The 16,634-nt window shown below is 38.1% G+C and overlaps 1 protein-coding gene across 2 annotated transcripts; it reads left to right on the top strand.

The window, feature by feature from the left end:
• The first annotated feature begins 4,694 nt into the window (after window positions 1-4,694).
• cdc27 (cell division cycle 27) lies at window positions 4,695-15,531 on the top strand. 2 transcript variants are annotated; one of them, XM_057347113.1, is made up of 19 exons: window positions 4,695-4,868; window positions 6,094-6,169; window positions 6,784-6,931; window positions 7,455-7,580; window positions 10,365-10,462; window positions 10,586-10,746; window positions 10,988-11,193; window positions 11,285-11,396; window positions 11,710-11,825; window positions 11,955-12,054; window positions 12,164-12,368; window positions 12,700-12,872; window positions 13,027-13,179; window positions 13,279-13,487; window positions 13,619-13,736; window positions 14,078-14,206; window positions 14,443-14,517; window positions 14,638-14,803; window positions 14,999-15,531. In XM_057347113.1, the coding sequence occupies exons 1-19, from the start codon at window positions 4,842-4,844 to the stop codon at window positions 15,082-15,084; spliced, it is 2,484 nt and encodes an 827-aa protein (XP_057203096.1). In that variant the 5' UTR covers window positions 4,695-4,841; the 3' UTR covers window positions 15,085-15,531. The 2 variants fall into 2 exon arrangements, with proteins under 2 accessions (XP_057203096.1, XP_057203095.1); XM_057347112.1 differs by having other exon boundaries at window positions 14,996-15,531.
• Window positions 15,532-16,634: the final 1,103 nt, after the last annotated feature.

Genomic DNA, 16,634 nt, shown 5'->3' with positions numbered 1-16,634 from the left:
TTATGCAGCTGTTCAGGCAAAATATTGGTTGGTGACTAAGGACAAACCGAGCCGCTTTATGATCAATAAAAGCTTAACAAAGCAACAATTTACGCAACAATTCACACAACAATGGCCACATATACACACTGAAATTAACATTGAGGTGTCCATAATTCATCAAATATTATTTGGGAAACCTCAAGGTTTCGAGCACAAAGGCAAAGATGATCGTGGTTTATGAATAATTAGATTTAAAATCTGCAAGCATCTTTTTTAGTGGGACTATTGCTGGGAGAATGATGACACTTTTTGTGATGACAGGATTTTATATATATAACACTACTGCCATCTAATGGAACAGATCTGCATCCACTTGTCTTGGGGGTAAGATTTGATATCAAATAAATTAGAAGCATATCAATCTAATTAAACTTTTTATATTAGTATACTATTTCAATGGTTGGGAAAGAATGCAGAGTGCATTGGAAACATTTCAAGCTAAACATGAGGGTTTTGCAGATTCAATGTTACTTTCCAAATTTGTTCACCAGACAGTGATTTTAAGTCATAATTAGTTGACTAATTATGATTTAAAGGACCAGTCAAGCCAAGACTTAAGCTCATGTAACAAAATTACAAAAAAAGTGTACATTTTAATTATTACATAACAATTATGTACATTCATAGTGACTTATTTAGTGTAGTCATCCATACAAACTGTTGATGTTTGTAGGTTTCATGCAATTAAAGGGATACTTCACCCAAAGATGAAAATTCTGTCATCATTTACTCACCTTCGAGTTGTTCCAAATCTGTATAAGTCGTTGTTTTGATGAAAACAGAGAAAGAAATTTGGAAGAATGCTTATAAACAAACATATTTTGGCCCCCATTGAGTCGGAAAAATTACTTCATCTATTTTTTTTGTTCTGTTGACATTTTGAAGAATGGAGGACAGCAAACAGTCCTGGGGCACTTTTGACTTCCATTGTATTTTGTCCTACTATGGTAGTCAATGGGGGGCAAAATCTGTCTGGTTACAAGCATTCTTCCAAATATCTTTCTCTGTGTTCATCAGAACAAATAAATGTATACAGATTTGGAACAACTCGAATGTGAGTAAATGATGACAGAATTTTCACTGTTGGGTGAAGTATTCCTTTAATGTAATTACATTAAACCTAGTGTCATTAATAAACAGCCTTCTTATGTGTAGAAGTATATATGGAACCACACAATATTGGGGATATAGGTGTGATTGTGGATGTGAAAGAAATATATTTGCATTTATAAACACATTCCATGGAGAAATGTTTTAATGATGTCTCATGCATGGATGGTTCAACAACAATGTTGTAGAAAATGTTTGTAAAACTGCTTTGTAACAATGCACTTAGACAAATAAAATAAAATTGAATTAAAAAAACATTAAAATGTTCAAATAAAATTTGCACTTGAATTTTTTAACCGTTTGAAAAACAATATTTGTTTCTTTGCAATAAAGATTTTGTAAACATTCTCTCTTGAATATTCATTTTTCAATATTCATCTCAATAATGCTTTTGTGTGCTGACTCTCTGTGTTTGAGTAGAAAGACCTTTACTGTTAATATTTAAAGGTTGTGGGTTTGAATCCCACACAGAATCATACTGATGTTGTACCTCTGTTGTCCTTTGTCTGTTTGACTGGCATTGTAGGCGGCTGCATATATGAAAAAAAACACCTAACCCTAAAAAAATTCTAACAAAAGGTTTCTCAGCTGTTTTTTGTACTATTAGGTGTCCTTAATAACATACTAAAAGTTTACCAAAGTTTGACCACTAGAAATGTGTAATTTTCAAGATGGCGTCCAAGATGGGCAGGAAGCCCTTAAAATATACTAACTCCGTCATTATTTGACCTAGCCAAGCACTCTTGGTGTCTAACCCTATGTTGTCTGGGTCTATGAATCCATTGGATTCATTTGCACTGAATGAATGAATCCATTGTCTAAATTGCACTGACAGGATTACAAATTTATGGAATACATGATTTTGGGAGATTACTGTAAGGTTTTATCTTTGTTTGGGGTGAACCAGAGATGTAAACGATTTAGCCTATGTCATGTAACTCCTACTCAGTACGTGTTTTTGGACACATTTTTTGCTTAAACACAGACTTGACATTCAATGTAAAAGTTATTGCACCCAAAAGTAACTTAAATTGGAGTTGTATAACTTTGATCATAAACAACTCTGAATTAGCCCGAACAGAGGCCTGTGTATGAACCCTCTAAAATGGTCACTCATTTAAATTTGAATAAGGTAATACATATGTAATGCATCCTCTATAGATGTTGTTAGTATAAAGGTGACATTATACTAAACCCAACAAAACTAAATTCACAATTTTCAGCAATTCAGAAGATGGTGGAAGAGAATACTGACATTTGATATTGCTTGCCTCATTGAAATGTTGTTGGCAGCACAGTGTATACCATTTAGCTCAAACAAAATTCATCCTTGACTACTTAAACCACCCACCCCCCCACCCAGATTTCTAACACATGAAAAAGCCAACAATGTAAGTGTGTTAAGAGAGGATGACATTGTTGAAGTAGCTTGAGGAAAAAGTGCACTCCAAATGCAATTTTGACCATGAGTCATGTTGTTGTAAACCAAGAAACTTGCCCTATTTGCTGTAAAAACTTAAGAGATGGCTCTGATGTGGTTGAGGTTCATTAGAAGGGAGCTGATGGAATAAACAATGCAAGTGTACGAAGAGGCGACGACATACACAACCAGGTGATTGAGACTTCTGTCCACCAGCAAATGTCCATGAAAAGCTCTTTGCACTGACTTTCCAGTCATCATGTGCTGGACGGCATTTGATCCATAGACAACTTCCATAATGTTCCTGAGTCCTGTTCCTTCCATCAGTGTGCCTATTGCACCAAGTAGGTTCATAAAAGTATGAAAACCTCCAAGCATTAAGAATATGCTTTTAAGGGGACTACTCTGTGGTGCATCCATGATCACCTCTGCTGCTTTCCAGTACAGTGGCTGATCAAACGTAATAATGGGTGGAGCATTGTGTTTGACAGCCAGGTCACAAACAAAATCCAAGGTGGACAAAATACATGTTTTGTCTCCAGAGTACAGGTCAATCATTCGAAAGCAGCAGAGATGATAATAGATGCACCACAGAGTAGTCCCCTTAAAAGCATAGTCTTAATGCTTGGAGGTTTTCATACTTTTATGAACCTACTTGGTGCAATAGGCACACTGATGGAAGGCACAGGACTCAGGAACATTATGGAATTTGTCTATGGATCAAATGCCGTCCAGCACATGATGACTGGAAAGTCAGTGCAAAGAGCTTTTCTTGGACATTTGCTGGTGGACAGATGCACAACTGCCTGCCGAACACAACGGTGCAGTTGCAGGGCATATGGACTATCATGCATGCCTGCTTGTGGACCATGTCAAGTTGGGAATTATGAGAATCACTATAATCAACCTCTATGGGAGGAAGAGTGTGACGACTAATGGTAAATCTAGTGAAGGTCACAGTGCAAAAAAGTATAAAAAATAAACCAGAATAAGAGGAAACAACTGAAGAAAATAGAAAAAGTTATGTATAAATAAGAAAAGTATTAAAAAATATATATACAAAACAAAAGGCAAAAAAAGCATTATAAAAAATATATGAAAAAATAAACCACAAAAAATAAAAGGGGTTAGAGGTACTGAGCCTTCACATGGCAGCCCTGTTTTGACAAATTTTATAGTACCAAACAGTTCTAATTAATTTATTCTTTATTGGAATCAAAAGAATGGTTATGAACCACAGAAACCACCAACACTATAGGCAAAACGATATGAGAAAGGAGAAATATGCAATTACTTAAGGGAAAATGTACTTATTTTTCGCATAAATATGCTTGTAACCAATTGCTTTAATATATAGTTGTACTTGTAATCACTTATGCTAATTAGAATATTACATGGCCAAAACATGTATCAGGCACCAGTATTCCTGGTCTAGGAGGAATACAAAGGAGTAATGGTAATTTTAAGGACCTGACGGCCGCCATTTTGAAAATGGGGCCTTTCTTGGAGTCAAACTTTGGTAAACTTTTAGTATGTTTTTAAGTACATCTGATACTACTGTAAACCACTGAGAAACCTTTTGTTAGAATTTTTTGGGGGTCAAGTCATATTTGCAGCTGACTATTGAGCATGGCGTGTGCTTAGCCTTGTAGTTGCTGCCTACAGCTATGCATTTTTTAATGATTTATGTTTAATGAAACAGTAAAACATCAATTTTCTCATGAATAATTCAATAACTTTTTTCTTGGTTTAAGGTCATGTCAAGTATCACTTGGAACTTCACTGCAAATTAAATATGGAAACTATGTAGGGTCGCCTACATAAAAATTATGCAATACCATGCAAATATTTAACATATTATGTTTAAAGCACTTAGACAATAAACATTTATTAATAGTTATTTGTTTGTATTCTAATATTTTAAGTTATTATTTTTGCAAACAAACAAAAACACAAGGTCTACGTAAATTTAAAAAAGTCTTATTTTCTGAAATGTGTACTTTATTACACTGTTGTGTGTTGTTGACAGCGTTTTATGCGTTCGACACGAGCTTTCTTTCATCGGCTGTTTCCGATATGATTCGTCCTTTATCGTAACAAGTCTATTTGAATCGGTTGTGCTCGGGTATTTCCGGATTCGCCGATAACGGTTGGAATGTTCAAATCTTCGATGCTAGTTTTGCTACTTCAGTGGTTTCTGAGTTAAGAAAGGGACTGAAGACGGAGCAAAGAAACCAAAAAAGGAGGTGAAGAGGAGCCTGGCTACGGAATGACGGTGTTGCAGGAACCTGTCCAGGTATTTAGGCTAAATGTTGAAGCGGTCCTTTACTGTCACAGTCGCGGCAGAAGACTTTTGTCCAGCGCGTGAGACCGGATGATTGAGCGCTGCTACACCGCGGCCTCAGTTAGCGGCTAATGCTAACGGCCTCTGCCCTTTACCTTACACAAAACATTCTCTTTAAAATGCGATGTATTTATTTCATGTTTATTTACAATTCCCGTTTTACAAAATCATGTGCTTGTCAACTCAGGACGGATAGTTTGTTTGTAGTTTTCGTGAAAGCTAATGTGTTGCAGGTTAGCCAGCTGCCTGGTTACTGGTGTTTTAGTGATGTTTAATCTTGACGCTTGTGTATCAATATCTTTAGGTGTGAGGATATTTACGAAATACTGAGTTGGCTATTCAGAGAGAAATTTGATATCAACATACAGACGATTCATTTAGAGAAATATAAGCCAGTAACGTTACATTTAAAGTGTTTTGGAAAAGCAGTCCTGGGGTTGATCAACGGCCTAGAATATGAGATATAAAATATACATGTAACGGCCTTGTGCGCTGAGTTTCTAGATTTTTAAAGGTTGTTGTTCATTAGTTTTTAATAGGTCGACATAACACTCAGATGTTATAGGTAATTTATTAGGGTGTTTGTCAGGTAAGTAACGGATTGTCGAGATCAGAATGTTAAAACTGTGTGTCTGATAGACAAAAAAAGTCATGTTTGTGTAGATGCAAACACGATGCATGCATCGTGTATGTGTCTCGAAACATAGTGAGGTGTCTACCTAAACAGTATTTTTGGACAATCATTAGTACCTCTTGTGTCCAAAATGCATCTGTCAATCATCCTCAGCAGGTTACTCTCCTTTTCTAGCATCCTTTGGAAATACTGAATTGTACGATTAAAACGGGTGTTGGACTAAATGAACGCCTTATTTTATAGCTATTTGTTATCGCAAACTAAAATCAGAGTCCATTGTTAACACCACATTAATGCAAAATCCAACTCAAAGATGCTTCTGCATTAAAACAATATTATCTCGCATCATTTTTACTTTAGATGATCAGAAGTGTATACTTGCTGTAAACTGTTAATAAAATGCCTTAATAGGAATGAACTAATTCATATATTATTGTTAATGCACCCATCACCTCATAATCTAGTGTGCACATTGCATAATGCATCGTTTTTTTAAATAATGTGTATCAAACGAATAAGAGATTCATCTGTTTTGGTCCATAGGCTGCTGTCTGGCATGCTCTGAACCACTACGCCTACCGAGATGCTGTATTCCTGGCAGAGAGGCTCTATGCTGAGGGTAATGATACAAATCTTTTCGTCACAGACATGCTGCATCCTCTGTGTGTAATAACCTTCATCCAAGTGAGAGCTTTTTCAGATAAAATAAAACTTATAGTGGTTTATTTATCTTACGCCACTGCATTATTTAGAGGTTTTGGTATTGCAGGCTATAGCCAAAATGAGATCTTCTAGTGTTGTTGATCCAGTCTGTCAATGTACTGTGCAGCACTCTCTCTGTCCTTGTGTAAGTTTGTAGTGTTTTGGTATAAAGGACCAAATGTACACAGTAGTCAAATCAAATCACTGATTTCGGGATGTAGTGATCGTATAAGACAATATACATGCATTGAAGACACAACATACTCCCTATGCTCTTTTAAAAAATCTGTCAAGGTTACTTTATTGGATTGTCCTGCTGCTAGGCAATGGTTTTATTCATAAAGCCCTTTAATGAAATCTGTATGGTTTTTTTTTTTTTAATAGAGAAAATTGTGTTATTTCTATTATGCATCAAAATGGATGGAATGTTTTGTAATGTTGTAAATGGATTCCATGCTGATATGACAATTACTATCCGGTCTATTTATTTACTTATAAGGTTGTCTATAATTCTCTTTTTCCACCTAACAGTCCATTCAGAAGAGGCACTTTTCCTGCTTGCCACATGCTACTACCGCTCCGGGAAAGCATACAAAGCCTACCACCTTTTGAAAGGGCACAGCTGCACTACGCCACAATGCAAATATCTCCTTGCCAAGTGCTGTGTGGAACTGAGCAAGTATGAGGGACTATGCATTCTTGAAATAACCATAACTCATAATTGTCATCATGTCCATAAACTGTAGGGTTGTCATGGTTGAAAGTCTATGCAGTTGATACCTGTACCAGTGATTTTTAGAGTCTCGACACTCATTTCAATAACACAACAACAATACATGTGCTGTTTTGTTGCAGTATTGTTGCAATACTGCAACTTATTTGTTGCAGTATTGTTCCATATTTTTATTGTAGTATTGATCAGTTTTGCCATCCCTTGCTATGCCTAGAAATGATTTGTGTTAGTGTGTAATAAGCCGGGTCGCACAGCCAAGAAGCATACTTCTTATTTAATGAAACATACTGAGGGTAGGATGAAGTACACTGCAGAAATATAGTGAGGATGTCATTCAAAAGGATGAATTAGATTTAAAGCTACAGATCTCATTAACCGTGAATCCTGCAGCAAGGCGAAGTGGCTTCACATCCTTTATAAAAACAAACAACGCATCAGGCATTTATTAATTCTGCATTTCCTGTGGCAGGTTGGCAGAGGGGGAACAGATCCTTACCGGAGGAGTCTTAAACAAACAGAAGAGCCAAGATGACATCATTACTGAGTTTGGAGACTCTGCCTGCTTCACACTGGCACTGCTCGGGCAAATATACTGGTAAGTTGACCTTCGTTTGCTTCCTGCCTCGATTCTAAAGCCTGTTTGCAGCTGCAGAGAGTTTTCTCTGTTAGGAGGAGCTCCCATTTCTTTTAGTATGCAAAATATTTACCTACTGATATCTCTAAGGCTGAGAAGAGAGTCTTATATCTGCTTTAAGAGTGATTATGGGAAACCCCAGCTATAGTGAGAGGCAGTAGTGTTTGCTGGCTAATCTGAGTGTTGTTTAACTGGTGGATGGTCTGTCCTAGTACCAAAGCACTTTATTTGGGATAGATCAGGGCTCTAGATGCGACCTTATTTCTCAATGGTGCGACTAAAAAAAATCTGAGGTGCAATGGCAACGGCATGCGACCAGCCGTTCGAGGGAGAAAAAGAAAAAAAGTCTCCGCGACTCTGAAAGTCTCCCTGTGATTCAACAACAGACACACATTAGGCCCATATCGTGGTCTAAACCAATCAGAGATAGTGAAGGGCGGACCCCCTCTGATTGGCCGTGGTCCAGATTTTGCTGTACGTGTGTGTACCAGAGGTTGCGTTAACCGAAAAATTCTCTTTTTTTTACCAGTGACGGAAAAATCTGAAGGCCGTCCGTCTGTCATTTTGACGGATTACAATAAGGGCAATTTGTAACTCCCTGTTTCCCTTCATTAGAGCATGATATGCTCGCGAAGGGATGTGCGTGTTTTCACCTGTCATTGTGACTAGACATATGTGATGCGATCTGGGAAAACTCGTCGGATGTCGCGCTGGGACACCTATCAAAGTAAACCACATAACATGAAGAATGAAGGAGTATCAATGCACATTTCCCGCCAGTCCTGTGTATGCATGCAAAGTTTTTTATACAATGTTTTCGTGAGATGGCAGAGCTCCCCGTCTGCAGCACCGGGAGTTATCCCTGGTCCGCTGCTCATGCGAGCTGGACCGCGATCGCAAAACATACAAGGGATGATCAAAAGTCCAGACACTATGCACATGATAAACAACGTAAAACTTGCTTCACTGCTTATTAGTTGTTGTCCATAATGTTTGCTAGTTTCCTTGTGTAGTTATAATGGTAGAGCTGTCGTTCTTTAAGTGTGCCCTGCACCATTTTCCTCACTTTCATTTTATTCAAATGGTTTTGTACAGTATGTTTATAGACTTTAACACTAGGAAATGTTTTTTTATTAAATTGTTATTAGAGTAAATCTTTTACCACTGTGACTTTTACTTGTGATACTGGACTGTTGTGCTTTTATTTTCATCACTTAACTTTAAACCCGTTTTCCTCCAAATTCCGTTCCTGAAAATCATAGCGCTTCAGCCGACCTCAGCCATAACTTTTGTTACATACACAAGGTGTGAGCAAAATAAAAACTGATTTGGAAAGGGCTTGAATATGGTATCAAAAACTAATATATAAATTTGCACCATGTGTTGGGTTTTCCCAGATCGAATCACATATGAACATAAACATTAAAACATTAAATATATAGATGAATATAAACAACAACGGCTTTATTGGGCATTCAGTTGTATTAAAATACAACAAGTTCCGAGACGCAAGTACAGCGTGATGACGTCACGAACATACTAATTACCACCTAACGCCACCTTGCACCATAGTGACGGGTAATAATAGATTATGACGGATTTTTTACGAACCTGTCAGTCAAAATGACAGACAATAAAAAAGTCTAGCGCAACCTCTGGTGTGTACGTGTGAAAATGCGTGTGCTGCAGTCAGACAGAGAGGTGAGGAGCCTATAGGCTGTCAGTTAAACAGAGTGGATGTAGCCGCGGATGATGAGAGAAGATGAAAAGAATGATTGACAACTTTTTCGTGAATAATGTTAAGTTAAGGCCTGATCATAAGCAATGCTCTGACACGGAGCCATCAACCTCCCAGGTTATGTCAAGCCCTGGTCCATTTATCTTGAGATGTTTTAAGTTTAAATTTCAGTTCAGTGAAGCACTTTAAGCACCAACACTTTTTCAGTAAGTTACCTTTCTTATAGAATTGTGCTTCAAATAAAGAACATTATATTGACCAGATTGTTAGTTAATCATTTACAAGTCAATTTTGCCTATATGGACAGCGATTAAAAAAAAAAAGTGAACTGGTAAAACTGCGGTGTTAAATGTGATGCGGTTGAAAATTTGGGTGCACCTAACTTTTGTGCTGGTGCACCTAAGAAAAAAAGTTAGGCGCACCAGTGCAGCCAGTGCAAAAAGTTAGTCTAGAGCCCTGTAGATTGAGAGGCAGACAGTGTTTTGGTTTTCACTTGGACAGTATGCTTCTATTACAGTCAGAGTTTTCTTTGAACCTGGAGTTTATAGCGTCTGCATTTTGGGGGGGTTATTAGAAAATGGCAAAAGAATGTGAAGTAAATACACGCATAGCCTTCATGTGCAGCATGCTTCATTTGTGTTTGTATTCTACTACACGTTCAGTCTCTGGCTTGGGATACTGTGTTTTTAGTAATCTCACACACTTTTGATCATGAAAGCTGCTGTTCCACTTTGGTTATAAGCCTGTGATTTGAACCATGAGCCGCAGCGATGTGAAAGTGTCATGTTAATACAACCATAATGACAACACAGATCTAAGCCGCGTGCAACCTCAGAAGTGTTACACCAAATAATAAACGTGTTTCATATGCACACCAAATAATAAACGTGTTTCATATGCACAATTAGTTTGGCATGATTATCTGCCATTTCTTTCTCATGCCTAAATTGTTGTCCATTCTTCATAATCGATCAGTCACAAAACAAATTCCACTTTGCTTTTCACAGCAAAACAGATCGGTTGGCAAAAGGAGCTGAATGTTACCAAAAGAGCATGAGCGAAAACCCTTTCCTGTGGTCTCCGTTTGAATCTCTCTGTCAGATCGGTGAGTTGCTTTTGAAATGTTATCACTTATGAGGTTGTCATAAAATAATATCATCCAAGGAACTCAACAGAAGGAAAGGGGGAGCTTGATCATTTGTTTGAGACTTTGTTTTCTGTGCTGCAGGGGAGCGACCGGATCCAGAACAGATCTTCAGATTGACTTCTTTGCAGAATTTCAGTGGAGGTATCCCCCCTCCCCCTATCAGTCCTGCACACACACCTAGCAACAACATGGGTCACCGGCAAGTCGACACGGTCCTGATGGAGACTCCCCAGGACACACTGGTATGTCCACTCTTTGGTCTGTCATGCATTTTTCAATATCTTATATAGGGAGGTACTTGTATGCTTTGGGACTGCACCTGCTGTTTGGTATGCTACCCAGTTTTAAATTAAACCCATTCATATTTTTGCATTGGGTATAAGTGTTGTTATTTGGCGAAATGGGTTAGCATGGGATTGAAATGGATGAGTGTGAATTCTCTCTATAATCATGTTATGGCATTTCTTCTCTTTCCTCTCTAAGGAGCTCAATCGCCTCAATCTAGAATCTTCTAACTCAAAGTACTCACTGAATACAGACTCCTCTCTGTCCTACATCGACTCTTCAGTCATCTCGCCAGACTCAATGCCACTGGGCAGCAGTGGCTCACTGCTATCTAAGCAAGTCCAAAACAAACCCAAGAGTGGTCGCTGTTTGTTAGGTGCCACACTCAGCCCCCTCACACCAAGGTAAAAATCACCTCACTCATCTCAGAAACCTAAGGCTTGTGTCTCAGCTGTTAGATGTTTTCATTTCGGTAATTATTATTAAATTGTGCAGTTTTGGAATTTTGCCTCTGGAGCCGAGCCCGGGGGACCCCACCTACCTGCAGAACTACGGTCACAGTGGGACTGGGATGGAACCGCCTCCACCGCCTGGCCCTCCAAAGAAGGTTAACCTGCTTTATTCATAGCAGCTTGTACATAGGAATAATCTGTTTGAAAGATTATGTTGTCTGTGTATTGCTTTTGCATTGTTCACCAGACAGTTACAGGCATAATAATAATTTTTAATTGAATTTCAATCTGTTCATAAAGTGTATTGTTTTAATACAAAGCACTATTATGCAAGCTGTTAGAAGTAGATGTCTGTTCAGACAAGCTGTGAAAAATAAATGATGTCTATTGAAACAGGCTATCAAAATATATGATCTCTGTTGTAACAAGGTGTTATAGGTAGATGACATAGAATTTTCTCTATTTCAGGCCGTCAGTAGAATCAGTCAAGTGGGTACGAAGTCAGTGTTTGCACAGAGCGGTAACAGCAGAGAGGTCATTCCAAACCCTTTTAACCAAACTCTGACAATTGCCCCGCAGACCAGGTGTGTGCCACATAAAACATGGATGCAGGAAAATTCTATCTACTTTTGAGGAACGTTTGCCAATATCTGATCCTTGAATACCAACTAACTCACATGGCTTTTATTGTTGTGTCTCTCTTTGGTTTGTAGTACTACACCGCAAGTGCTGAGCCCAACCATCGCTGCTCCACCTAACGTGCAGCCACGGCGGAGCTCAAGACTATTTACCAGTGCCAGCTCCACTGCCAAGGTACCATCCTCTACACACACATTTATACATACGCTTGACTTGAGATGTTAACATTGACTTGTCACCGGTCAGAGATAAATAAATTAATCTTGATGATGGAATTTAACAGGAAAACAGCAAGAAGCTAAAAATGAAGTTTCCCACCAAGATTCCCAACCGAAAAATAAAAACAAAAACGGGTAAGGGAGGAATCACCCCATCAAACCTGAATGAGAGCATTGAGATCCTCAAGTTGGACTCTTCCATAACGGAGGGAAAAGGCAACATTAGTTCACCGCAGTTCCAGGCCTTTAATCTACAGAAGGCTGCTGCAGGTACCCGAGTGTACTTGTTTTTTTAAATGATCGCAAAATACATTTAAGATAAATTTAAGAATTTTAATATGTAGACGTAGTGAGAATTAATTACAGTTTTATTTAGATATCATCCATATCGCTTTTTAACACACTAGCCAAGAGTGTGTTGCCAATGTCAGTGTCAGTTCACCCTAAAATGACTAAATGAAGCTTTTTTGGACAATTCATGAGAAATCATTGTAACATATTTTTATTGCTGTTACGCACTACTTAACATACTTGATATATTAACATACATTAAATTATATATATACAGCTGTTGTTTTCTTACTGTTTTTCCTCTCTTCAGATGGGCTGATGACATTGATGCGTGACATTGGGAGGGGCTATCTCGCTCTCTGCTCCTATAATTGCAGAGAAGCCATTAACATCCTGAGCCAGCTGCCTTCACATCACTACAACACGGGCTGGGTGCTGGGCCAGATCGGACGGGCACACTTTGAACTGGCAGAATACATGCAGGTGAGACCAGAGACTGCTTAAGTGACATTTAGGACCAGTGGTAGAAAATTCCCTAAATGTTAGCACACATTGTTTTCTGATTAAACAATTCTGACAGTGAATTGCTGAGGAGCATGTCTTGGGACTAGAAGGTATTTTTGTGTCTCTTTCCCAGGCGGAAAGGATTTTCTCTGAAGTGCGGCGTATTGAAAGCTATAGAGTAGAAGGTATGGAGATCTATTCCACAACACTCTGGCATCTGCAGAAAGATGTGGCTCTCTCCGCCCTTTCGAAAGATCTCACTGACATGGACAAAAACTCACCAGAAGTAAGTCAACTAGCATCAGGATGTATTAGACATGTGTATTACTCAGTACTCACCTCCTGTTTTTCTGATGTATGGTCTTTCTTTATTCTCTGTGCACAGCCATGGTGTGTAGCCGGTAACTGTTTTAGCTTACAGCGGGAGCATGACATTGCCATAAAGTTTTTCACACGGGCCATTCAGGTGGACCCCAGCTTTGCATATGCTTACACACTGTTGGGCCACGAGTTGGTTCTGACAGAAGAGCTGGAGAAAGCCTTGGGCTGCTTCCGCAATGCTATTCGCCTCAATAAACGTCACTATAATGCCTGGTAAATAACTTCTTTATTTTAAAACGAATCTGTGGTATTAAATCTCATTTTTGTTCTACTTTGCTTTTATTTTATTGGAAGATCAGTAAATCATGCTAATCCTGTCTCAATCTTGTATTTTTTTATTATAGGTATGGCTTGGGAATGATTTACTACAAGCAGGAGAAGTTTAACTTAGCTGAGATTCATTTCAAGAAGGCTTTGAGCATTAATCCTCAGAGCTCTGTGCTGCTCTGTCATATTGGAGTGGTGAGAACTATGAGATGGCTGCTTCACATTAAAAAAATCAAAAATCATGTTTTTTATGATGTTTTTATTGTGCTAGTTAGCTGTATTTTTTGTTGTTGATATGGCTTAAATCAAAACAAACCAACTGCAGTTTGATTTATATTAATTGGAATGCACAATACAAAAACATGTTTTTTTTTTAAATGTTTAAAAACAGTTATCTCATTTTGGAACCAAACTCTTCAATATTGTCAATACATTCAAATCTAAAGCGTTTATCTGTTGACTATAGTTGCATGGAAGATATATTGTGACTTTTTTGGTGCTGTTTTGTTGATTCTTTCTTATGTGTTCCGTCTCAGGTTCAGCATGCTTTGAAGAAATCGGACCATGCACTAGAGACCCTTAATAGAGCCATTAGCATCGACCCTAAAAACCCGCTATGCAAATTTCACAGGGCCTCTATTCTGTTTGCCAATGAAAAGTACAAGGTATGCATCAGTTATTGTCATGGAACGTTTTTGTATTTTACTAGGCATATAAAGGCAAAATAAATGAACTGGGCTGGGTTTCCCGAAACCTTCTTAACGCTACGTCAATACCTTAAGAGTGGTAGCGATATATTCTTAAGAACGACGTAGTGATACAAAGGTTTCGGGAAACCCAGCCGTGGTCATTTGTATTTCAAAACCTTTTTTTAATTTGATGACTAATTTACTTTTCACAGGCGGCTCTGCAGGAGCTTGAGGAGCTGAAACAAATAGTGCCCAAAGAGTCCCTTGTTTACTTCTTAATAGGAAAGGTACATACAGAAGTCAACTCTATATTTTTATTTTAAATGTGAATTCTGCTTATGTTGTACTACAGATATATGCTGAATATGCTCATCAGTTTAATGTTGACTCATGTTGATCATATATAGGTCTATAAGAAGCTTGGCCAGACTCATCTTGCACTAATGAACTTCTCATGGGCTATGGACCTGGACCCCAAAGGGGCAAACAATCAAATCAAAGAGGCCATAGATAAGCGATACCTCCCAGATGATGATGAACCTGTCACTCCAGATGACTACCCTTATTATTCAAGTAAGTCTATTAACCAGTGACTTTTATTACTATGCATATACAGTTCTGTACCATTCATTATAACATTCATTTACCTTGGAGCAATGTGTTTTTTTGGGAGCCATCTTTATATATGCAAAATTCTCTTATTCTTAAAAAACTATCTAGGATAAATGTTGTTGCACACTGCGTAACATTACTTGTTGGTCTCAGCAGCGGAAGTGGAAGAGTCACAGGAGAGCAGTATGACAGACGCTGATGACACACAGCTTCACACCACGGAGAGCGATGAGGTTCTGTAGCCCCATTGACATCACTCTGGACTTGTACTCTGAAATAATGCCAATCTGGGGGCAACGCAAAGACTCCAGCTCTGAATAAGGAGGAAGATGAAAAAAGGAAAACAAACTGCTGCTAAAAACAGTACCTCCTCATTTCTGTCGGTTTATTTTTGTCCTTCGTTCTTGCCTTTTTTTCTCCCCATCACTGTTCCACCTTCCTGTCATCATGCCTTAGCAGTCTCTCATCAGTCTGATCTTCTGGTCCTGTCTCGCTTATCGCAAACACAGTCCCTTGAAAAATTCAAGGTTAGTTCAAGCTGAAATTGCCCACATCTGCCAATGTCAGTGGACTATTTAAGACTCGAAAAGAGAGCCACACACACATTCATGGATGTTCATGTCTTAATGCTTAGGCCTTTTATGTTATTTGATCAGCATTGTCTCTGAATAAAGACCTGTGTAAGAGTTGGTAGTCTTTTAATTCTTCTCACCTCCCTTTTTCATCATGAAACTTACCTGCAGTGAGAAAGAAGCACTTTCAAGAAAGATGCTACATATGATGTAAAAGAATCTGGCTTTATAGTTAAATGCAAACTGCTCATCTTCTATCAGATTGCCATCTGTTCAGAAGAATTGGTTTCGAAAGGTATATAAGGGAAGTGCAAGTTCTGGTACAACATTTCAAAACTGATCCGTAGGCCTTGTGTTTGAGTGATACTCAAAGCCTTCATATGTTATGATTTTATTTCTTTTGTGTGTTCGTCAGTGCAACTGATCACTCTCCTACTCACCCTAATGAAAAGATGGCGTTACAACATCCACATGTTTCTCCCAGCTGCAATGCACTGATTGGAAAATTGTTGATTAAGTGACACATTGCTATATGAGTGGTTTCCTTGATAAACATTGCTCTCTCCCCATCTCCCTTGGTCAAGGATTTGAATGGACCTTTATTTTTGGAAACCAGGTCATATTGCTCAAATTAACAACGTACATTTATATGGCACAGTGACCAGTGGTCAGACTTGAGACAATTTTCTGAAATGTTGGTGCTGTTGAGGACAATACAGATGAACGTGTGCACAAAGTATCTTTCATGGATTTTATTTTACCAGAACATGTTTATTATTATAAAATGTTTTTGATCTCTCTGCTAAATGCTTCTTATTGTACATTTTAAGGAATTAAAGGTAATAGAATAAATAATTTGACTGAACAGTACTGATGTGATCATTGAAGTGGAAATGGAATATTCAAAAAACCTTCTAACAATGTAACCATGTTCTCCCTTTAAATACTATTTAAAGTACAGAAACTACTGTTAACCATAATAAATACAATGGGATCACCCTCGATGTATGAAAAGGTCAGGTGTTGTTTGCAGCCTTTGTATTTAGAGCCTATTCTCACATGTAATCGAGTATAGAGGGTGTCGAATAATAAAGACAAAACAAATAATTTCGCGTTTGTATACTAGATTAGAGAAGGATATGTATGTGCTTCCACGCATACAGCGACAATAACAACAACAGTTTCGTGTCATATACTTTAGGTGACATTTATGAACCCAT

The sequence above is a fragment of the Triplophysa rosa genome, linkage group LG11 (genome assembly GCF_024868665.1).
Source record: "Triplophysa rosa linkage group LG11, Trosa_1v2, whole genome shotgun sequence".
In the NCBI taxonomy this organism is placed as follows: domain Eukaryota; kingdom Metazoa; phylum Chordata; class Actinopteri; order Cypriniformes; family Nemacheilidae; genus Triplophysa; species Triplophysa rosa.
This window is presented reverse-complemented; position numbering and strand designations above follow the sequence as displayed.